The 19492-nt window shown below is 40.3% G+C and overlaps 1 protein-coding gene across 12 annotated transcripts in view; it reads right to left on the reverse strand.

The window, feature by feature from the left end:
* Positions 1-19492, reverse strand: part of rims1a (regulating synaptic membrane exocytosis 1a) — an 879579-nt gene that overhangs the window by 157113 nt on the left and 702974 nt on the right. The window contains exon 27 of one of the 12 annotated variants that reach the window (XM_072557903.1): positions 14620-14938. The exons of the other annotated variants lie outside the window; for them this stretch is intronic. Within the exon in view, the coding sequence (XP_072414004.1) occupies positions 14830-14938 (109 nt within the window). The 3' untranslated portion in view covers positions 14620-14829. Of the gene's footprint in view, positions 1-14619; positions 14939-19492 lie in introns of those variants that run through there. 12 annotated transcript variants of the gene reach the window in all.

Consider the following 19492-nt stretch of genomic DNA (forward strand, 5'->3'; position numbering starts at 1 on the left):
CCCCCACCAACCATTTGACCAAAAATTAGTTCAATTTCTCATTGATTCCTTTTAAGATTCATCAGACTAGGCAATGTTCTCCATAAGCATTGAAACTAGAAATAAGGATGCAAAGCTGAATTGATGGAGCATTATGATTATTACTTGTAACAGAAAGACAATTGCTGAATATCATGTGTTTCATTGGATCCACAGTATGATGTAATTTATCATGATTAAAAAAAAAGAAACTCATGCCAATCTTGGAATCCACTTGGAATCGTATCAGTGATTTAACTCCTTAAATTCACAAGAGGGGAAATCTTACATTGAATCATAATGTTTATTCCCTATCCAGGCAAGGCAAAGAATCAAAAATAAGGAACATCATAGAGTTGGGTAACTCTTGTATATCTTGCAATGCAGGTATAGGTTTTGTTAAACATATTCCCTGAGTTTCTCTAACTGGCACAGTCTGGTGCCAGAATAGGATATCCCACTCCGTAGCTTTGATTTAAAGAGAACGACAGAGTAGTTGCAGAATAATTAAACATAGAATGATGCTAATCAGACCATCATGTCTCTGCTGGTTCACAAAACCAACTCAGAGCACTCTCTATTCTTTCCCTTTTTTTCCTTTAAAAGCAATATCAAACTCTCTTTTGAAAATTATTATTGAATTTCTTTCTATCACACTTTCAGGCAATTGATTCTAGATCAGACCTCAATGTGTACTACTGTCCTTTCTCACATTGTGTCTCTTCATTAATTAATTAACACAAATCTCTTTGTTGTGTCACTCTGGACAGTTTCACATTCTTCGTCCAATCACAACAACTCATGATTTTTAACATCTTTCTTCAAGTTTTTCAATAATATCTTTGTGCTAAGGAGAACAGTGCCAGTTTCTCCAGTCTCCTGGCATACCTGAAGTCTCTCATGTCTGCAGCCACTAGACTAAACAGAATTTCAGATTTATAGAAAGGTGAGACTAACACATTAGCAATTATTTGAAAATGATGGTCCCCTACAATTAAATGCAAGAAATCTGAGCCCTGAAATGCTGTTTTGATGCATAACTGTGAAGTTAAATGAAAAAGAAAGAGCTTCTGATGAGATATTTCCTGAATGTTTTGCTCCAAAAACACTTACACCACAAAAAGCTGAAAGTGCAAGCTTAACTTTGCAAATGGGAATGGATCTAACTGGGACCAGCAGTCCATGTCCTTAAACATCCAGACTGAGAATCAAACATGACAGAAAAGGAAACAGAAGGAATACAAGTCAAATTTGATCTAGAAAAGAATTAAAGGGAGAAAGGTAGATTGACACTGAAAGAAAATGTAAGGAAGCAATTTTAAACGTTAAAAATCTCTGAGAACATGTATTTGTCTGCAGGAGTGGGACACCAGACTTTCATTTCTTTCCCTGCTGAGACAAATAAGGTATTACAGGAAGAAGGCTCATTATTAAAACTAATGGTAGACTATTAAATACCTGCTGGACTGAGTTTAATCCATTGTGAATACAGATTTTCACTGAAACTCATGGGGTATTGACTGCACTGTACTGATTTTCCCTGAAACCAACATAGAACATAGAACATAGAACAATACAGCACAGAACAGGCCCTTCGGCCCACGATGTTGTGCCGAACTTCTAACCTAGATTAAGCACCCATCCATGTACCTATCCAAATGCCGCTTAAAGGTCGCCAATGATTCTGACTCTGCCACTCCCACGGGCAGCGCATTCCATGCCCCCACCACTCTCTGGGTAAAGAACCCACCCCTGACATCTCCCCTATACCTTCCACCCTTCACCTTAAATTTATGTCCCCTTGTAACACTCTGTTGTACCCGGGGAAAAAGTTTCTGACTGTCTACTCTATCTATTCCCCTGATTATCTTATAAACCTCTATCAAGTCACCCCTCATCCTTCGCCGTTCCAACGAGAAAAGGCCGAGAACTCTCAACCTATCCTCGTACGACCTATTCTCCATTCCAGGCAACATCCTGGTAAATCTTCTCTGCACCCTCTCCAAAGCTTCCACATCTTTCCTAAAGTGAGATGACCAGAACTGCACACAGCACTCCAACTGTGGCCTAACCAAAGTCCTGTACAGCTGCAACATCACTTCACGACTCTTGAATTCAATCCCTCTGCTAATGAACGATAATACTCCATAGGCCTTCTTACAAACTCTATCCACCTGAGTGGCAACCTTCAAAGATCTATGTACATAGACCCCAAGATCCCTCTGTTCCTCCACCTGACTAAGAACCCTACCATTAACCCTGTATTCCGCATTCTTATTTGTTCTTCCGAAATGGACAACCTCACACTTGGCAGGGTTGAACTCCATCTGCTACTCCTCAGCCCAGCTCTGCATCATATCTAAGTCCCTCTGCATCCGACAACAGCCCTCCTCACTGTCCACAACTCCACCTATCTTCGTATCATCTGCAAATTTACTGACCCACCCTTCGACTCCCTCATCTAAGTCATTAATAAAAATTACAAACAGCAGAGGACCCAGAACTGAACCCTGCGGAACTCTTATTGTAACTGGGCTCCAGGCTGAATATTTACCATCTACCACCACTCTCTGCCTTCGACCGGTTAGCCAGTTTTCTATCTAATTGGCCAAATTTCCCTCTATCCCATGCCTCCTGACTTTCCGCATAAGCCTACCATGGGGAACCTTATCAAATGCCTTACTAAAATACATGTACACTACATCCACTGCTTTACCCTCATCCACATGCTTGGTCACCTCCTCGAAGAATTCAATAAGACTTGTAAGGCAAGACCTACCCTTCACAAATCCGTGCTGGCTGTCCCTAATCAAGCAGTGTCTTTCCAGATACTCGTAAATCCTATCCCTCAGTACCCTTTCCATTACTTTGCCTACCACAGAAGTAAGACTAACTGGCCTGTAATTCCCGGGGTTATCCCTATTCCCTTTTTTGAACAGGGGCACAACATTCGCTACTCTCCAGTCCCCTGGTACCACCCCCGTTGCCAGTGAAGACGAGAAGATCAATGCCAACGGTACTGCAATTTCCTCTCTTGCTTCCCACATAATCCTAGGATATATCCTGTCAGGCCCGGGGGACTAACATCTTAAATCATCCAATAATTTGTGATGACTTGCAATCTTGTATGCCCTCTTTACTGCAAAATCATGCATGATCAGCTTTGAATAATGACTTATTGATTGTAATCATCATTATTTACAAGTATATCATGAGCTATTCACCTATCATGGCAAACTGCTTTAAAAACTCTTGTATCAAACAAATTTTTTAAAAAAATTTCCACTGTCAGGTTTTCTCCATTAGTGCTTTCTCACTATTCCAGATGGCATCAATCATACTGATTCTCCTTGACATTTCCTACATTCTCTGGAATTCCTGGAGCCTTCATTTGATTTTGAGGTTGACACAATGTGACGCTAGTTCAGCAAAACCTTCAACCGCTGCTTCGAACCTTCATAGATATTTTTACATAAGAACATAGAATGCTACAGGCCGTTCGGCTCTTGATGTTGCGCCAACTTGTGAAATTAATCTGATGCCCATCTAACCTACACCGTGCCACTATTATCCATATATATGTCCAAAGCCCATTTAAATGTCCTTAACTTCGGCAAGTCTACTACTGTTGCAGGCAGGCCATTCCACGCCCCTACTAAAGAAACTACTCCCGATATCTGTCCTAAATCTATCACCTCTCAATTTAAAGCTATGTCCCCTTGTGTTAGCCTTCACTATCTGAGGAGAAAGGCTTTTACTGTCCTCCCTATCTAACCCTCTGGTTATCTTATATGTCTCGATTAAGACAAGTCTCAAACTTCTTCTCTCCGATGAAAACAGCTTCAGTTCCCTCAGCCTTTCCTTGTAAGACCTTCCTTCCATACCAGGCAATGTCCTAGAAAATCTCCTCTGAGCCCTTTCCAAAGCTTCCACATCCTTCCTGTAATTAAGTTAGATTAGATTAGATTCCTTACAGTGTGGAAACAGGCCCTTCAGCCCAACCAGTCTACACCGACCCTCCAAAAAGTAACTCACCCAGACCCATTTCCCTCTGACTAATGCACCTAACACTATGGGTAATTTAGGATAGCCAATTCACCTGACGTGCACATCTTTAGACTGTGGGAGGAAACCGGAGCACCTGGAGGAAACCCACGCAGATACACGGAGAATGTGCAAACTACACACAGACAGGTGCCCAAGGCTGGAATCGAACCTGGGACACTGGCGCTGTGAGGCAGCAGTGCTAACCACTGAGCCACCATGCTGCCCTAAATGTGTTGACCAGAACTGTACGCAATATTCCAGGTGCGGACGTACTAGTGTCTTGTACAGCTGAAGCATGACCTCGAGCCTCCGAAACTCAATCCCCCTACCAATAAGCGCCAACACATTGTACGCTTTATGAACAACCCTCTCAACCTGGGTGGCAACTTTCAGGGATTTATGCACCTGGACACAGAGATTTCTCTGTTCATCTACACTGCCAAAAGGTTTACCATTCACCCATTACTCTGCAATATTGCTACTTCTTCTGAAGTGAACTACCTCACACTTTTCCACATTAAACTCCATTTGCCACTTCTCAGCCCAGCTCTGCATCTTATCTATGTCCTCTGTAACCCACAACATCCTTCGGCACTATCCGCAATTCTACTGACTTTAGTGTCATTCGGAAATTTACTATCCCATCCTTCTATGCCCATATCCAGATCATGCATAAAAATGGTAAATAGCAGTGGCCCAAAACAGACCCTTGCAGTACACCACTGGTAACTGAGCCCCAGGATGAACGTTTTAATCAACTACCACACTCTGTCCTCTTTCAGCTGGCCAATTTCTGATCCAAACCGCTAAATCACCTTCAATCCCGAAACTCCGTCTTTTGTGCAATAGCCTACCATGTGGAACCTTATCAAACACCTTACTGAAATCCACATATGCCACATCAACCACTTTACCTTCATCCACCTGCTTTGTCACCTTCTTGAAGAACTCAATAAGATTAGTGAGGCATGACCTACCCTTCACAAAACCATGTTGACTATCTCTAATCAACGTACTCCTTTCCAGATGATTATAAACCCTATCTCTTATAACCTTTTCCAACATCTTACCCACAAGTAAGGCTCACTGGCCTCTAATTACCAGGGTTGTTCTGACTCCCCTTCATAAACAAGGGAACAACATTTGCTATCCTCCTGTCTTCTGACACGATTCCTTTCGACAATAATGACATAAAGGTCAAAGCCAGAGGCTCCACAATCTCCTCCCTGGCTTCCCAGAGAATCTGAGGACACATCCCATCCGGACCAGTGCTCTTATCTATTTTCAGATCTTCCAAAATTGCTAAAACCTCCTCTTTTCAACTGCAATCCCATCTAATCTTGTATTTCCGCATTCTCACTAATATTGCCCTTTTTCAATGTGGATACTGACAAAAAGTGTTCATTAAGGGCTTCCCCTATGCCCTCAGATTCCACACACAACTTCCCACTACTATCTTGAATTGGCCCTAATCTTACTCTAGTCATTCTTTTATTCCTGATATATTTACAGAAGGCCTTAGGGTTTTCCTTGATCCTATCTGCCAACATAATTTCATGTCCCCTCCTAGCTCTACTTAGTCCTCTCTTTAGATCTTTTCTGGCTATCTTATAACTGTCAAGCGCCCGAACTGAGCCTTCATGCCTCATTCTCACATAGGCCTTCTTCTTCCTCTTGACAAGAGCTTCACCCTCTTCAGTAAACCATGGCTCCCTCTCTCAACTTGCCTGACAGGTATATACTCATCAATATACTCATCAAGAAATATTTTAAACCAGTTACAGAGCATTATCAACATATTTGGAAAAGGCAGCGGCTTTGCAGCAATGTTACTGGACAGATAATTTTCAAAAGGTCTTGAGGGACCATGGATTCAAATACCTCCACAACCAATCATGCAATTTTAATTCAATGAATAAATCTGGAATTAAAAGCTAGTATACAGTTGACCTTAACATGATTGTCATTTATCATTAAAACCCATCTGCTTCAAGGAAGGAAATCTTCTGTCCTTATTTGGTCTGGCCTATATGCAATCCAGACCCGGTAATGTGGCTGTCCTCTGAACTGGGTGGGCAAGACACTCAGTTGTAACAATCACTTGAAATGAAAAAAAGAATGGAAACTGGATGAATCACCTACTATCGATCAAGGCATTTGAAATAACAATGATAAAAACAGCTCCTCCTCACTAACATCCAGAGAGAATTGACAAAATTGGGAAAGCTGTTTCATAGACCAGTCAAGCAGCAGTCTGACATAGTCATTCTCATAGAATAATATCTTACACATAACGTCTCCGCATCACCAACACCATGCTGGATATGTCTTATCTAACCAGCACGACAGAGTATACAGTTGGAAGGAAAATGCTGTGGGAGTCGTCAACATTGTCTTCAGATCTTGTAAGGTCCCAGCGCATCAGAACAAACATGAGCAAGGAAGCCTTCTGCTGATTAACGATTATCGTAAGGTCAGATATTATTGATGATTGCACCTAGAGCTATCCATGTCCAAATACAGTAAGACTTGGACAACATCTAGATATGGGTGGACAAATGGCAAGTAACATTTCCACCCCTTAAATGCTAGTCAATGACTTTTTGGACTGGAGGTCTGTGACCAATGGTGTGCCACAAGGATCAGTGCTGGGTACACATTTTTTTGTCATTTATAAAAATGATTTGGAAGTGAATGTAGGAGTTATGGTTAGTAAGTTTGCTGATGACACCAACATTTTCAGTGTGGTGGACATAGAAACATGGTGCAGCAGTAGGTCATTTGACCCTTCGATCCTATCACACCATTCAATATGATTATGGCTGATCATGCAATCACAGGATCCCATTCCCATGTCCTCTCCATATTACTTGATCCCTTTAGCTACAAGGGTCACATCCAACTCCCACTTGAATATATCCAACAGAATGGCCCCAACAGCTTCCTGTAGAAGAGAATTTCACAGGTTCACAACTCTGAGTGAAGAAATTCTTCCTCATCTCAATACTGAATGGCTTAGTCTGAATTCTTCGACTGTGATTTCAGTGCTGGACTTTCCCAACATCAGGAATATTCTTCCAGCATCCAGTCCCATCAGGAGTTTATATGTTTTGACGAGATCCCCCTCATTCTTCTAAATTCCAAGTCCAGTGAAAACAAGTCCAGTTGATCCAGTTTTCTTCATATTATCAGTCCTGCCATCCTGGAATCAGTCTAATGAACCTTTGCTTGACTCTCTCAATGGCAAGAATGTCCTCCCGTAGAATAGGAGAGCAAAATTGCACACAACACTCAAGCTGGGGCCTCACTAAGGTCCTGCATATCTGCAGCAAGATATCCTTACTCTGATACTCAAACTCTCTCACTATGAAGGCCAGCATGTCATAAGATTTCCTCACTGCCTGCTGTACTTGCATGCCAACCTTCAGTAATTGTTCCACCATGACACCCAGGTCTTGTTGCACCTCACCTTTTCCTAAACTGCCACAATTCAGATAATAATCTGCCTTCAAGTTTTTGGCACTAAAGTCGATTCATCCACATTATATTGAATTTGCCAAGTATTTGTCCACTCAGCCAATTTGTCCATGTCACCCTGCAGCCTCTTAGCAGTCTCCTCACAGCACACACTGCCACCCAGCTTAGTGTCATCTGCAAATTCAATTCCTTCGTCCAATGTGAACCCTACAACACCCCATTCATCACTGCCTGTCACCCTGAAAAGGACCTGTTTCTTCCAACTCTCTGCTTCTTGTCTGCGAACCAGTTCAGTATCCCCATCAACACATTACCTCCAATACTGTGAGTGTGGTGCTGGAAAAGCACAATAGGTCAGGCAGCATCCGACGAGCAGGAGAATCAATGTTTCAGGCATAAGCCCATCATCAGTGATCATCAGGATTGTGTCACCATTTTCTAAGTGCTTATTACATCCTTAATAATTGACTCCAGCATTTTTCCCACCACAGATGCCAGGTTAACTGGTCAATAATTCCCCATACTCTCTCTCCCGCCTTTTTTAAGGAGTCAGGTTTCCTTAGCTTCCCTCCAGCCCATTGGAACTTTTCCATAGTCTACAGAATGCTGAGAAAATGATCACCAATACATCTGCTATTTCTATGGCCACTTACATGGATTACATCTCTTCTCCACCACATCTCCTTTAGTAAGGCATCTAGTGCAGCATCTACTGCAGATTGTTCTTCAAACTAAATTCACTTACCTACCACTTTGATAACCTGCTTCAGCCAGACTGCACTGCAGATCAGCTTTAAGTAGTTCTATATTCCCAGGATTTTGTGAACCCTCTCCAAGGGAACAGCTACTCAATAGCACAGCGACTGCTGTGAACATTCAAGCAATATGGTGGTTGCGTGCTACTTAAATTGGTACTTACTCAGGGGAAGAAATGGCCTATGGCATTATTGCAAGGCTATTATCCCAAACAGCCAGTAATGTTGTGGGGACGCATGCCTGAATTCCACCATTGCAGATGGTGGAATTTGAATTGAATAAAAAAAATGTGCAACTCAGAGTCTAATGATGACCGTGAAACCATTGCCAAGTGCCAAAAAAATCCATCTGGCTCACTAATGCCCTTTAGGGAAGGAAACTGCCATCCTTATCTAGTCTGACCTTTATGTGACTCCAGGTCTAACAATGTGATTGACTTTTAACTAACCTCCAGTTAATGATGGGCAATAAATGTTGACCTAGCCAGTGATGCTCATATACCCTGAACGAATAAAAATAAAATGACCAATGTATTTAGATGAGAGATGGAGAATTGCTTAAAATGTGAAGCTTTTTCAAGTCATCTAACCCAATCAGGGTTAATAATCACATTACTAAATACATTAAAACAGGATTTGTAATTACCATTAAAATAATCAAAGTGAGCACAAATATTAAATATTGACCTTTTGCTTAGAAAGAATGATAGAAACATGACACTGAAAAAATGACATTCACTTTCTTTATAACAGGAATTTCATTCATTGCGACAAATTCAATAGACTCATGCTGCAGATGAGTAACGACCATCTATAGAATTTCATGGCATGGTACTTGGACCAGTTACAAAATGAATCACAACTTTTGTCTTCTAAAATTGGTGATTTGCATCTCCTTTTTCTACAGCTTTGGCATCTGCTACAATAAATGTCATTAATATTGACAAGGTACTGACAATTTACTAATTCTCAATGTGTAAGCCCAGACCATTTCTTCAGTAAGCTGTTCAACAATGAAAGCTGTAAGCAACAGGACAACGCCCACGCTTTTACAATGTCCACAGAAATACAGTCTCCATCAGAGGTCATTGTCATTAACAAATGCTAGTGCTTCTAAATAAACCTGTTGGACTATAACCTGGTGTCGTGTGATTTTTAACTTATGTCCAACACTGGCATCTCAAAATCATGACAATTCAGATAATAATCTGCCTTCCTGTTTTTGACACCAAAGTGGATAAAATCTCATTTATCTGAATTAAATTGCACTTGCAAGCATCTGTGCACTCAGCCAGCTTGTCCAAGTCATTCTGCAGCCTTTTAGCATCTTCCTCTCAGCATATCCATCTCAGGTTATAACAAAAGGAGCTTTTGAATGATCCAATTATCCAGCCCCTAGGTTTTAACTTTCCTTGGAAACACTGATAACCAAATAGTAATAAGGACTGAGAATCCTGGCTGAGTTTTCTTTCCTCCAGTTGACATGCGTTGTCTTTTTTTCTAATAAAAGTAGGAGCTGCTTTCTCAGCTTTGAGCAAGAATTGAATTGAGGTCTTTCATTCCACACAATTTGGGACAATACAAGCAGCAGCACCTTTCTCTGGAGTTCTCCACACTGGATATCAATATTACAGTGCAAGATAATAGGAAGCCCTAGGCTCCTACCAGAAATTGAAAGTGTGTCATTTTTGGCAGATTTCATGGAGGGTTTCTCTTTATAAACCCTAGTGAGTTTTCAATGCCCTATGACACAGATGGACAAGAGGTAACAGTCGCAGTATGTCAGTGCTGCTAGAGACCAAAGTCACCCACAGTGATCAACTTAGTGACTTTAGATTGGAGTTGAGGAGCTTGAGTCTGAGCTGTAGACATTGTATTGCATTAGTCAGAGGAAAGATTACCTGGGCACTTTGTTCCAAGAGGCAGGCAAATCCCTTAGGTTAGGCAATTCAAACTTATAATGAATTGGTATAGTACGCTGGTTAGGCCCACATCTGTACTATTGCACACAGTTCTGAGTACCACAATTTGGGAATGATTTGGAGATGCCAGTGTTGGACTGGGGTGTACAAAGTTAAAAATCACACAACACCAGGTTATAGTCCAACAGGTTTAATTGGAAGCACACTAGCTTTCGGAGTGACGCTCACCTGATTGGACCTGTTGGACTATAATTAAACCTGTTGGACTATAACCTGGTGTTGTGTGATTTTTAACAATTTAGGAAGAATGTAAACAAACTGGAATGTGTGAATGAAACCATGCACCTGAACTCTAAGATCATATATTTCTATGATGTCCCCCCTCATTCTTCTAAATTCCAGTGAATACAATCGATTCAGTCTTTCTTTATTTTATCAGTACTGCCATCCAGGCAATCCACCTGGTGAAAACGTCCCTGGACTTCCTCAACGAGAAGAATGTCCTTCCTCAGACTGGGACAGCAAAACTGCACACTTACACAAGGTGTGGCCTTATCAAGGCCCAGTGTAACTGCAGCAAGACATCCCTATTTTGTACTCAAATCCTCTCGCTGTGAAAAACAGCAAGCCATTAGCTTTTCTCACTGCCTGCTGCACCCGCATGCTCACCCTCTGACTATTCTATCATGGCACCCAGGTCTCATTGCACATCACCTTTTCCTAAATTCCCACAATTCAGATAATAATCTGCCTTCCTGTTTCCTTTCTTCCTGGTAGTGGAAACTGAATAAAGATTTGTACACCATATGTCTTTTACTGTGTCTCACACCTACACACACACACACAACATGGGTGCTGGGGAAAAAATAAGCACTACTGCAGTTAAGCGGTAGTGCAGGGGCAAAAGAAAGAGAGAAAAAAAAGAAGGGTCAGACATCAAATAAAAAGAAAAGAAAGGAAAAAAAAAATCTGCCTTCCTGTTTTTGACACCAAAACAGATAACCTCACACTTATCCACATTAAATTGTATTTGCAAGTGTCTGTGCACTCAGCCAGCTTGTCCAAGTTATGCTGCTCCTCCTCACAGCACACATTGCTATCCAGCCTAGTGTTGCCTGCAACACATAGGATTAGATTCGTTTACTTCAATTAATAATGTGTTCACATACTCACATCAAAATAATTGATAAACACTGAAAACAAGGGTGAGGTGGTGGCACAGTGGCGTTAGACACAATGAGTAATTCAGACAATCAGACTAACACACTGAGAACATATGTTCAAAAATTCCCATAGCAGCCAGTGAAATTTAAACTCAATTACACTGAAGAAAATAGGGAATGGTAATCTAGTCTCAGCAATGGTGACTATGAAACTACAATGAATTATTGCTAAAAACCCATCTGGTTTACAATACCTTTTAGGGAAAGAAATCTGGTCTGACCCACAATCAATTCCAGACCACAGAAATGTGATTAACCTTTTACTGTCCTCTGAAATGGCCTAAGTAGATACTCAAATCAAGGACAATTAGGGATAGGTAATAAATGCCTTGACATCTACATCTCCTAAAATTAACAAACCTAGTTCAGTTGAATATTTTCTCAGTTTCAAATTAATTTTTCCATCCTCTTACTTGAATTTCTGTTTCAAATCCTTTATTGCCTACCAGTCTGTTCCATGACCCTATTAATTAATCAGCAATCTCTCCTCATTGTTTCAATCCCTAAACAAAAAAAAAGATTAGGACTTTCTAATTTAGCGAGTGCAAGGTGTATTTGTTATGTTTCCAGAAAGGCTAAAAAATTGCTTATCTGATGGCACCTGTTGAAAACAAGTTCTAATTAGCATTTCTTCAATTCATTCATGGAATGCAGATGCTGACCGCTGGACTAACATTAATTACCATCCTTAATTACCACTAAGGTGGCAATATTGAGCCACCTTCTTCAAGTGCTGCAGTCCCTGGGGTGTAGGGACAATATGAGTGGTGTTTCAGAAGGAGAGAGCAAGGAATTCCAGGTGTTTGATACACCACATCAGATGCTTTTAACAAAAGATTGTCAGACATCACGAATGCTGGATATTCTTTGCAGTTCAGCCAGCATTTGTGGAAGGAAAGAAAGTTAATGCTTGTGTTTCATCAGTTAGTAATTTATCTTGACAGATACTGCTTGACTTGCTGAGTATTTCCAGTGCTTCTGTTTTTATTTTAGATTTCCAGGATCTGCAGCATTTATTTTTTGTCAAACTGCACTTCTGCTTAAAATAAAATTTACATTGAAAATATAATTAATATATTCACATCTTTTTGGTAGAAAATGGGTGAATTCTTTGCTTAGGCTGGGTGGATCCAGATCAGCAAGTCTGAAATCATGGTCCCATTGCATTCATTGGAACTACTGCACAAGATTTTCTCCCTCACTGCTTCAACAGAGTTGGTGAAATAATACGAAAACATAACTTAGAACTTCCTATTATTATTATTGGCACAGTGGTTAGCACTGCTGCCTCACAGCGCCAGACACCCGGGTTCAATTCTCACCTCAGGTGACTCTCTGCGTGGAGTTTGCACCGGTTTCCTCCCACAATCCAAAAGTGTGCGGGTTAGGTGAATTGGCCATGCTAAATTGCCCATAATGTTAGGTGAAGGGGTAAATGTGGGGGAATGGGTCTGGGTGGGTTGCGCTTTGGCAGGTCGGTGTGGATTTGTTGGGCTGAAGGATCTGTTTCCACGTTGTAAGTAACCTAATCTAATCTATTAGATTTGTTTTTTTTTTAATCCTTCATTTTAATCAGTGTAAATGTAAAATGGAAGATTTTGTACAAGAAAAAATTTGAGTGGAGTAAAAAGGCTACCGGATTGGAACACAGGAGTGGGTCACCAACGTCACATAGCTGAATTAAGAGGCATGATGTTTGAATCTAACTTTACTCTGCCTCTAACATTGCTAAACTTAGTGCTGACACAAGTACCTGAAATAGAACATGATCAACTTTTCAATGCTAAAAGCTTCTTTCTTAACAGAACAGAAAAACTGACCAAAATAAAGATTAAATAAAGTGCCTTTAATTCACTTGAGACATTTTCATGATGTATAATGGGAGAAAGCTCAAAATGTTAGTCTGTGTAGCTGAGGAAAGCTAAAAGTTAACCTAAATAAATTCTGATTTTGATGCTGACAACTCATCTGGAGGATCTCTTAAATGAGTTGAATTTCAAATGATTGATGTGAACTGTGAATTAAAAGGCCCTCAGACTGCAATGGCAATGCATTGCAAAACTATTTTACTTGGCTATGGATTGTGCATTCCGTTGCAAAGGCAAAATTGCAATGTAAATTACATTTAAACATGAAATTTCTCTACAATATTAGATGTGGAAAAGTGAATTTCCAAGTAACAGTGAAAAACAAGCCATTACAATCTTCTTTAAAACATGGAATCATAGAATCCCTACATTGCAGAAAGAGTCCAATTGGTTCATTGGGTCGAAAGAGCATCTCACCCCCATTTATTCCTGTAACTCCGAATTTATCATGATTAATCCATCTAGCTTGCACATCAGGTCAGGTGAATTGGCCATGTTAAATTGTCCATAGTGTTAGTCAGAGGGAAATGGGTCGGGGTGATTTACTCTTCGGGGAGTTGGTGTGGACTGGTTGGCCCGAAGGCCCTGTTTCCACACTGTAGGGAATCTAATCTAATCCCTGGATGTTAGTGGGCAATTCAACATGGCCAATCCACTTCATCTACACATCTCTGGAATTAGGAGGAAACCACAGCACCTGGCAGAACCAAGAAGGTGCAACTTCACGAAGACAGTCACCAAAGGTTGGAATCAAACCCCAGTCCCTAGCACTGTGATGCAGCAGTGCTATCCATTGAGCCATTTGCTACCTAAAAGTGAGTCTTTAAAAAAAGTCACATTAATATACTTTGGGAAGATTTCTGGAAAGATATCTAAAACATGTTTGCTTGAAGGAAAACATAAACACTGTTTGAAAGGATACTTTCTGCATTTGGGAGATTTAGTTTTTTTTAGGATTAGTGTTCCCTAACGAATGGGTCAAAAATTGTGAATAGCTTTTCAAAAACTCAGCTTTTAGCTCTGTTCTGCACTCTCTCATTTCTGCATTTGCAGTGTGATTTGCTCAACTGGATTGTTAATGAATAGGCACAATTTTCTAGCAAGAGATGGAGGTGATATCATGATAATATCATTATCCCAAAAATCATTTAGTTGTACACACGGCATTGTTAGAGATCCTTAGCAGATGACAGTGCCTCATTAGCCTCAAATTTGTCACATGAACAAACATTCAGAATTTTTTTGAAGAAAATTATTCTTTATTACACAATTTAAATTTCAATACAAAACTGTAGATACAATGACTTTTTTCAAAATAGCTTTGGTACTTTATGTTGTCTTTTAATTAATTCTTGTTTACTCTTTTGTGAAAATGCATCACTGCATGTATTGTCATGCTGACTATAGTTCCAACTCTCTCTAAAGAGTATACCAGGAACCAACTCTTCCATGTGGAGAGATCATGTGCCTCCTTCCCAATGGTTTTAGGCAGTGGCCCTGGGTCTGCAACAATTGTTTGTTAGTTTGGCAGGTATTTGGGTTTCACAGGCTTAGGTTTAGGTTTCTGTTCGTCCTCATCCTCCCCATTCACACAGCTGAGACACAGAAACTCACGAATGCATGATGAACTAAAATACAAAACAACGGAGAAGGGCAAAGGTAAAAGAAAATAAAAGCAATACAAACAGGAAAATTAACACACATGTGAGCAACACAAAAGGGTTCAAGTGGGGGAAGGGAAATGAAGCTTAACAAAATGAATAAAAACAAAGCTTAAATGCAAATAAAATTAATGTAACAAAACTGACATAAACTGGCTGAATGATGGCAGTTGAACATCATTTTAAATGGATTAATGAGGCCTTTGTAGAATCCCTACAGTGTGGAAACATTTGGCCCATCAAGTCCATACCAACCCTCCGACAATCATTCCACCTAGACCTATCCCCATAACCCCACATTTTTCAGAGCTAATCTAACTAACCTGCATATCTCTGGATGCTATAATCAATTTAGCATGGCTAATCCACCTAACCTGCACATTCTTGCACTGTAGAAGGAAACCAGTGAACCCCAAGGAAATCCAAGCAGACACAGTGAGAATGTGTAAACTCCACACAGGCGGTCGCCCAAAGGTGTAATTGAACACAGGTCCCTTGTTCTATGAGGCAGCCCAGCTAACCACTGAGCCACTGTGCCACCCTAATTTGAAAAGATAAATGAACAGAAATCTAGATAACTTCCAACAAAATGCTGCTCATATTAGCAGGTTTTGTTCAACCCCAAAGTGAGAAATATATTGCAACATAGGAAATATTTGAGCCCAGGCTGAAAAAAATCATACAACTTGTTTGGAAAAAGAACACTGGGGGTACTTATCTGAAGGCATGGGGAGGGAAGAATGTTCTTACCTCACAGCAATCCAACACTAATGATTAACAGGTTTTAGGTTGTGAAATGTCTCTCTGTTGCCAATTGCAACAACCACTTGCATTTCAATAGCACCTTTTACAGACTAACATGTCCCAAACTTTTCACAAGATTATTCTTAAACAAAAATGGACACTGAGCTGCAAAAGGACATGTTAGGGGTGTTTCCATACTAGAAGGTTAGATGGAAATCTGGCCACTACATCTTTTGATGCTCTCAAGGTGGAAGGCAGTGGCAAAGTGGTAGCGTCATTGGATTACTAATCTATAATCATCTGATAATGTTTCTATGTTCCTATGATGTGGATTTGAATCCCACAATGGCAGATGGTAAAATTTGAATTCAATAAAAATCTGGGATCTAAAGCTGGTCTAATAACTGATAGAGTGTTGGGGAAGCAATTGTTAAAAATTTTGCTGAAACAATGATGTATCATCAATTTTAAAATGTGTGCCTGAGTGCATATGCTGAAGCTGCAGCTGTGCCTTGGGCTGCTTCGTCTATTCAATGGAGCATTGGTAACTGCACTGTTTATCTATTTATGACTCGTTAAAAGTATGGGTTGAGAGATATGAGGGGTATAAACAGTACTGCTTTTATGATATACCGTACACAGAGGTCCATGAAGAGTCCATCGAGTGAGAGCTTGACTGTTACTTTGGTGTTGATTCTGGACCTCTCACCAGCTAAGCTAAAATAAAGAGGTTAGTGAAAGATTTGTGTGTTCTAGGAACTGTTTCAGTCAACGTAGTGACCATTGTTGATGCCATGAAACATTAGTGGTTATTAATGTCCTTTAGGGAAGAAAATGTACCATCACGACCAAGTCTGGACTGAAAAGAGAGTATGGCAGTCAGTTGTGAAGTAAACTGGAAGGAACTTGATATGAAGCAGCATAAGTGGAAAGTGGTTAATTCAGGCAGTTGTATTGTTGGCGGTAGGATAGTGCTTTGTAGGGTGTGTCTTCAAACAGCTCTGATTAGAAAGCTTTTGGAGTAGGGTCAGGTGAGTACTTCTACTTGCTCAACTAATCAAATTGCTGCAGCCCAATAGGATAAACAAAATAAGGTAGGGAGTTCAATATTGGATTGTAGTGGGTGTTATTGGAATGTGAAAGTTCTCTAGCTTAATTAGCATGAGCAGTCCCTGGTTGCGAATGGGTTTTGCTCTGGAGTCAATTTATAAGTTGATTGCTATGCAAGTTTAAATATAATGCACGACAATGTAAGGCAATAGTTTGTCAGTACTGGAAATGTTTGTATATCAGGTCTTTAAAATTACACCCCTGTATTGGATCACATTTGGGAGGGGGATAACAGTGTGGCTGTTTGCCAATGCTGTCAGGGGTTTTTAAGCTAGAATGGCAGGGAAACAGGAAGCTGAGCAGGGGCACAGTGGGGAGTGGGGAGTGGGGAGTGGGGAGTGGGGAGTGGGTGGGATCAAGGATAGGAATGAAATACAGAAAATTAAGAAGCAAAAGTAAAAACAGAAAAAGCAAGGGCAATAAACAATTAGGGCCATAGTGCAAAATAAGATGATAAATAAGATTAAAAGTACCAGCCTAAAGGTATGCCTTGTACTGCATGGAGCATTCACAATAAGTAAATGAACTAACAATGCAAACAGACACAAATAATTATGTAATTGTTGCAGTTATAGGGACATGGCTGAAGAGTGAACAAGGATGGGGACCGAACATTTAGGGATATTCAATATTTAGGAATGACATACAAATATGAAAGGAATGTGGGGCGTTTTATCAGCAAAGGAAGAATTAATACAATAGAAAGGAAGGCTCAATAACTATGGAATCTGCTGTAGAATCTGTAAGCATGAGGATAAGAAACAGCAAGGTACAGAAAATGTTGGTGTGGGAAGTTGTCCAAAGGCCCCCAAACAGATGCAAGAGAAGGCCTTAAATGGGAAATTACAGACTCATGCAACAAAGGTGATCATGAGTAACTTTAATCCACATATATACTGGACAATCAAATCAGCAGTAATAAAGGAGTAAGATTTCTTGCAGTTTATATGACTTGGACTTTTAGAACAGTATGTTGAGGAGCTAACTAGAGAACAGTCTATTGTAGACTGAGTACTGTGCAATAAAAAAATAGATTAATTGAAGGGGAGGCAATGGCCCAATTGTATTTTGCTGGACTACTAGTCAGGAAACTCTGCTAATGATGCCATAGCAGATAGGTAGAATTTGAAATCAATTAAAAAACTCTGGATTTAAGTATTTACTGATGACCATGAAATCATTGTTAATTGTCATAAACACCCTCATGCTTCACTAATGTCGTTCAGGGAAGGAAATCTGCCATCCTTACATTGTTGAGTGTACATATAACTCCAGAGCCACAGCAATTCACTGCCTTCATTGCAAGAGGATTTGAGTTTAGAATTAGGAATGTCTTACTGCAGTTGTACAGGGCCTTGTTAAGTCATACCTGGAGTATTATGAATGGTATTGTTCTCCCTATCTAAGGAAGGATATACCTGCCAAAGATGGAGTACAATGAAGGTTCGCTAAGCTGATGCTAGAAGTGACAGGAGAATCCCATTACGAGGGATTAGTTTGACTGTGCCTGTATTCACTAGAGCTTAAAAAGCTGAAGGGGGATCTGTTTGAAATATACAAAATTCTAACAGGGGTCAGACTGGATGCAGGAAAGATGTTTGCACTGTCTGGGGAGTCTAGAACCAAGGGTTTCAACCTCAGGATATAGGCAGATTGAGATGAGGAAAACTTTCTTCATTCAGGGGATAGTCAATCTGTGGAGACTGGGATACTGAGTATATTCAAGAAAGGGATACATAATGGTTTTCTAAAATTAAAGGCATTAGCTATGACCATATTGAAAGGCAGTGCAGGCTCAAAGGGCTGAATGGCCTACTTATGCTCCAGGTTTCTATATGTCTACGTTACATATGACTCCAGACCCCCCACAATGTGGTTGACTCTTAATTGATCTCTGGGTAATTATGTATGGCCTCATATGAACAAATAAAACAAGAATACTCTGTATTTTTTAGCAATGGAAGTAAACAAGGAACACTACATTAATAACCAATGTAGCAATAAAATCCACCAGTAGGCAAGCAGACTTGGAGCCATGATCATCATTCATTCTTTGTTACATCTGAACACATGGCAACATGGAATGCAGCACAGTATCTGAGGCTATAGTGACTGCAGAACCACTCTCGTAAGTGATACAACAGAATGCTCCCAGGGGAATACAGAAACAACAGCCCCCATACTGTGTGCCATGACTCTAAGTGTCTCCGCAATGATGAGGAATGTATCAACAACATATATATCCAGCTCTGCACGAACAAGTTGGAGGACTGAGGCCATTGCAGCCACTAAAAGTGACAGCTTCGGTCTCACAGTCACCCCTGTTGTCAGGGAAAATCCACCTCCATTCATTGTTATGGACCAGATCACACCCCCTCAAAATATTTAAAGAAGGCAGCCTATACCCTAACTTTTTCTTATTTTAAAGGCAGACATGAGGTGGATATTCCAGATGTGATGCAGCTGGCTTTACACAAAAACAGAATTTATTTAAACACTACAGCTGAAACATGAACAAAAGAAAACAGAATTTAGAATAACAACTATATGAAAACTCAATGACTCAATACTGCAACTTAACTAAGGAGCTGCTCCAATTCCCACAACATCCCATAAAGACACCCTCTGGCAAAAGGTAAATTCAAGCACAGGTTTTTACAGGCAGGA

This window comes from Chiloscyllium punctatum, chromosome 3 (genome assembly GCF_047496795.1).
Source record: "Chiloscyllium punctatum isolate Juve2018m chromosome 3, sChiPun1.3, whole genome shotgun sequence".
In the NCBI taxonomy this organism is placed as follows: Eukaryota; Metazoa; Chordata; class Chondrichthyes; order Orectolobiformes; family Hemiscylliidae; genus Chiloscyllium; species Chiloscyllium punctatum.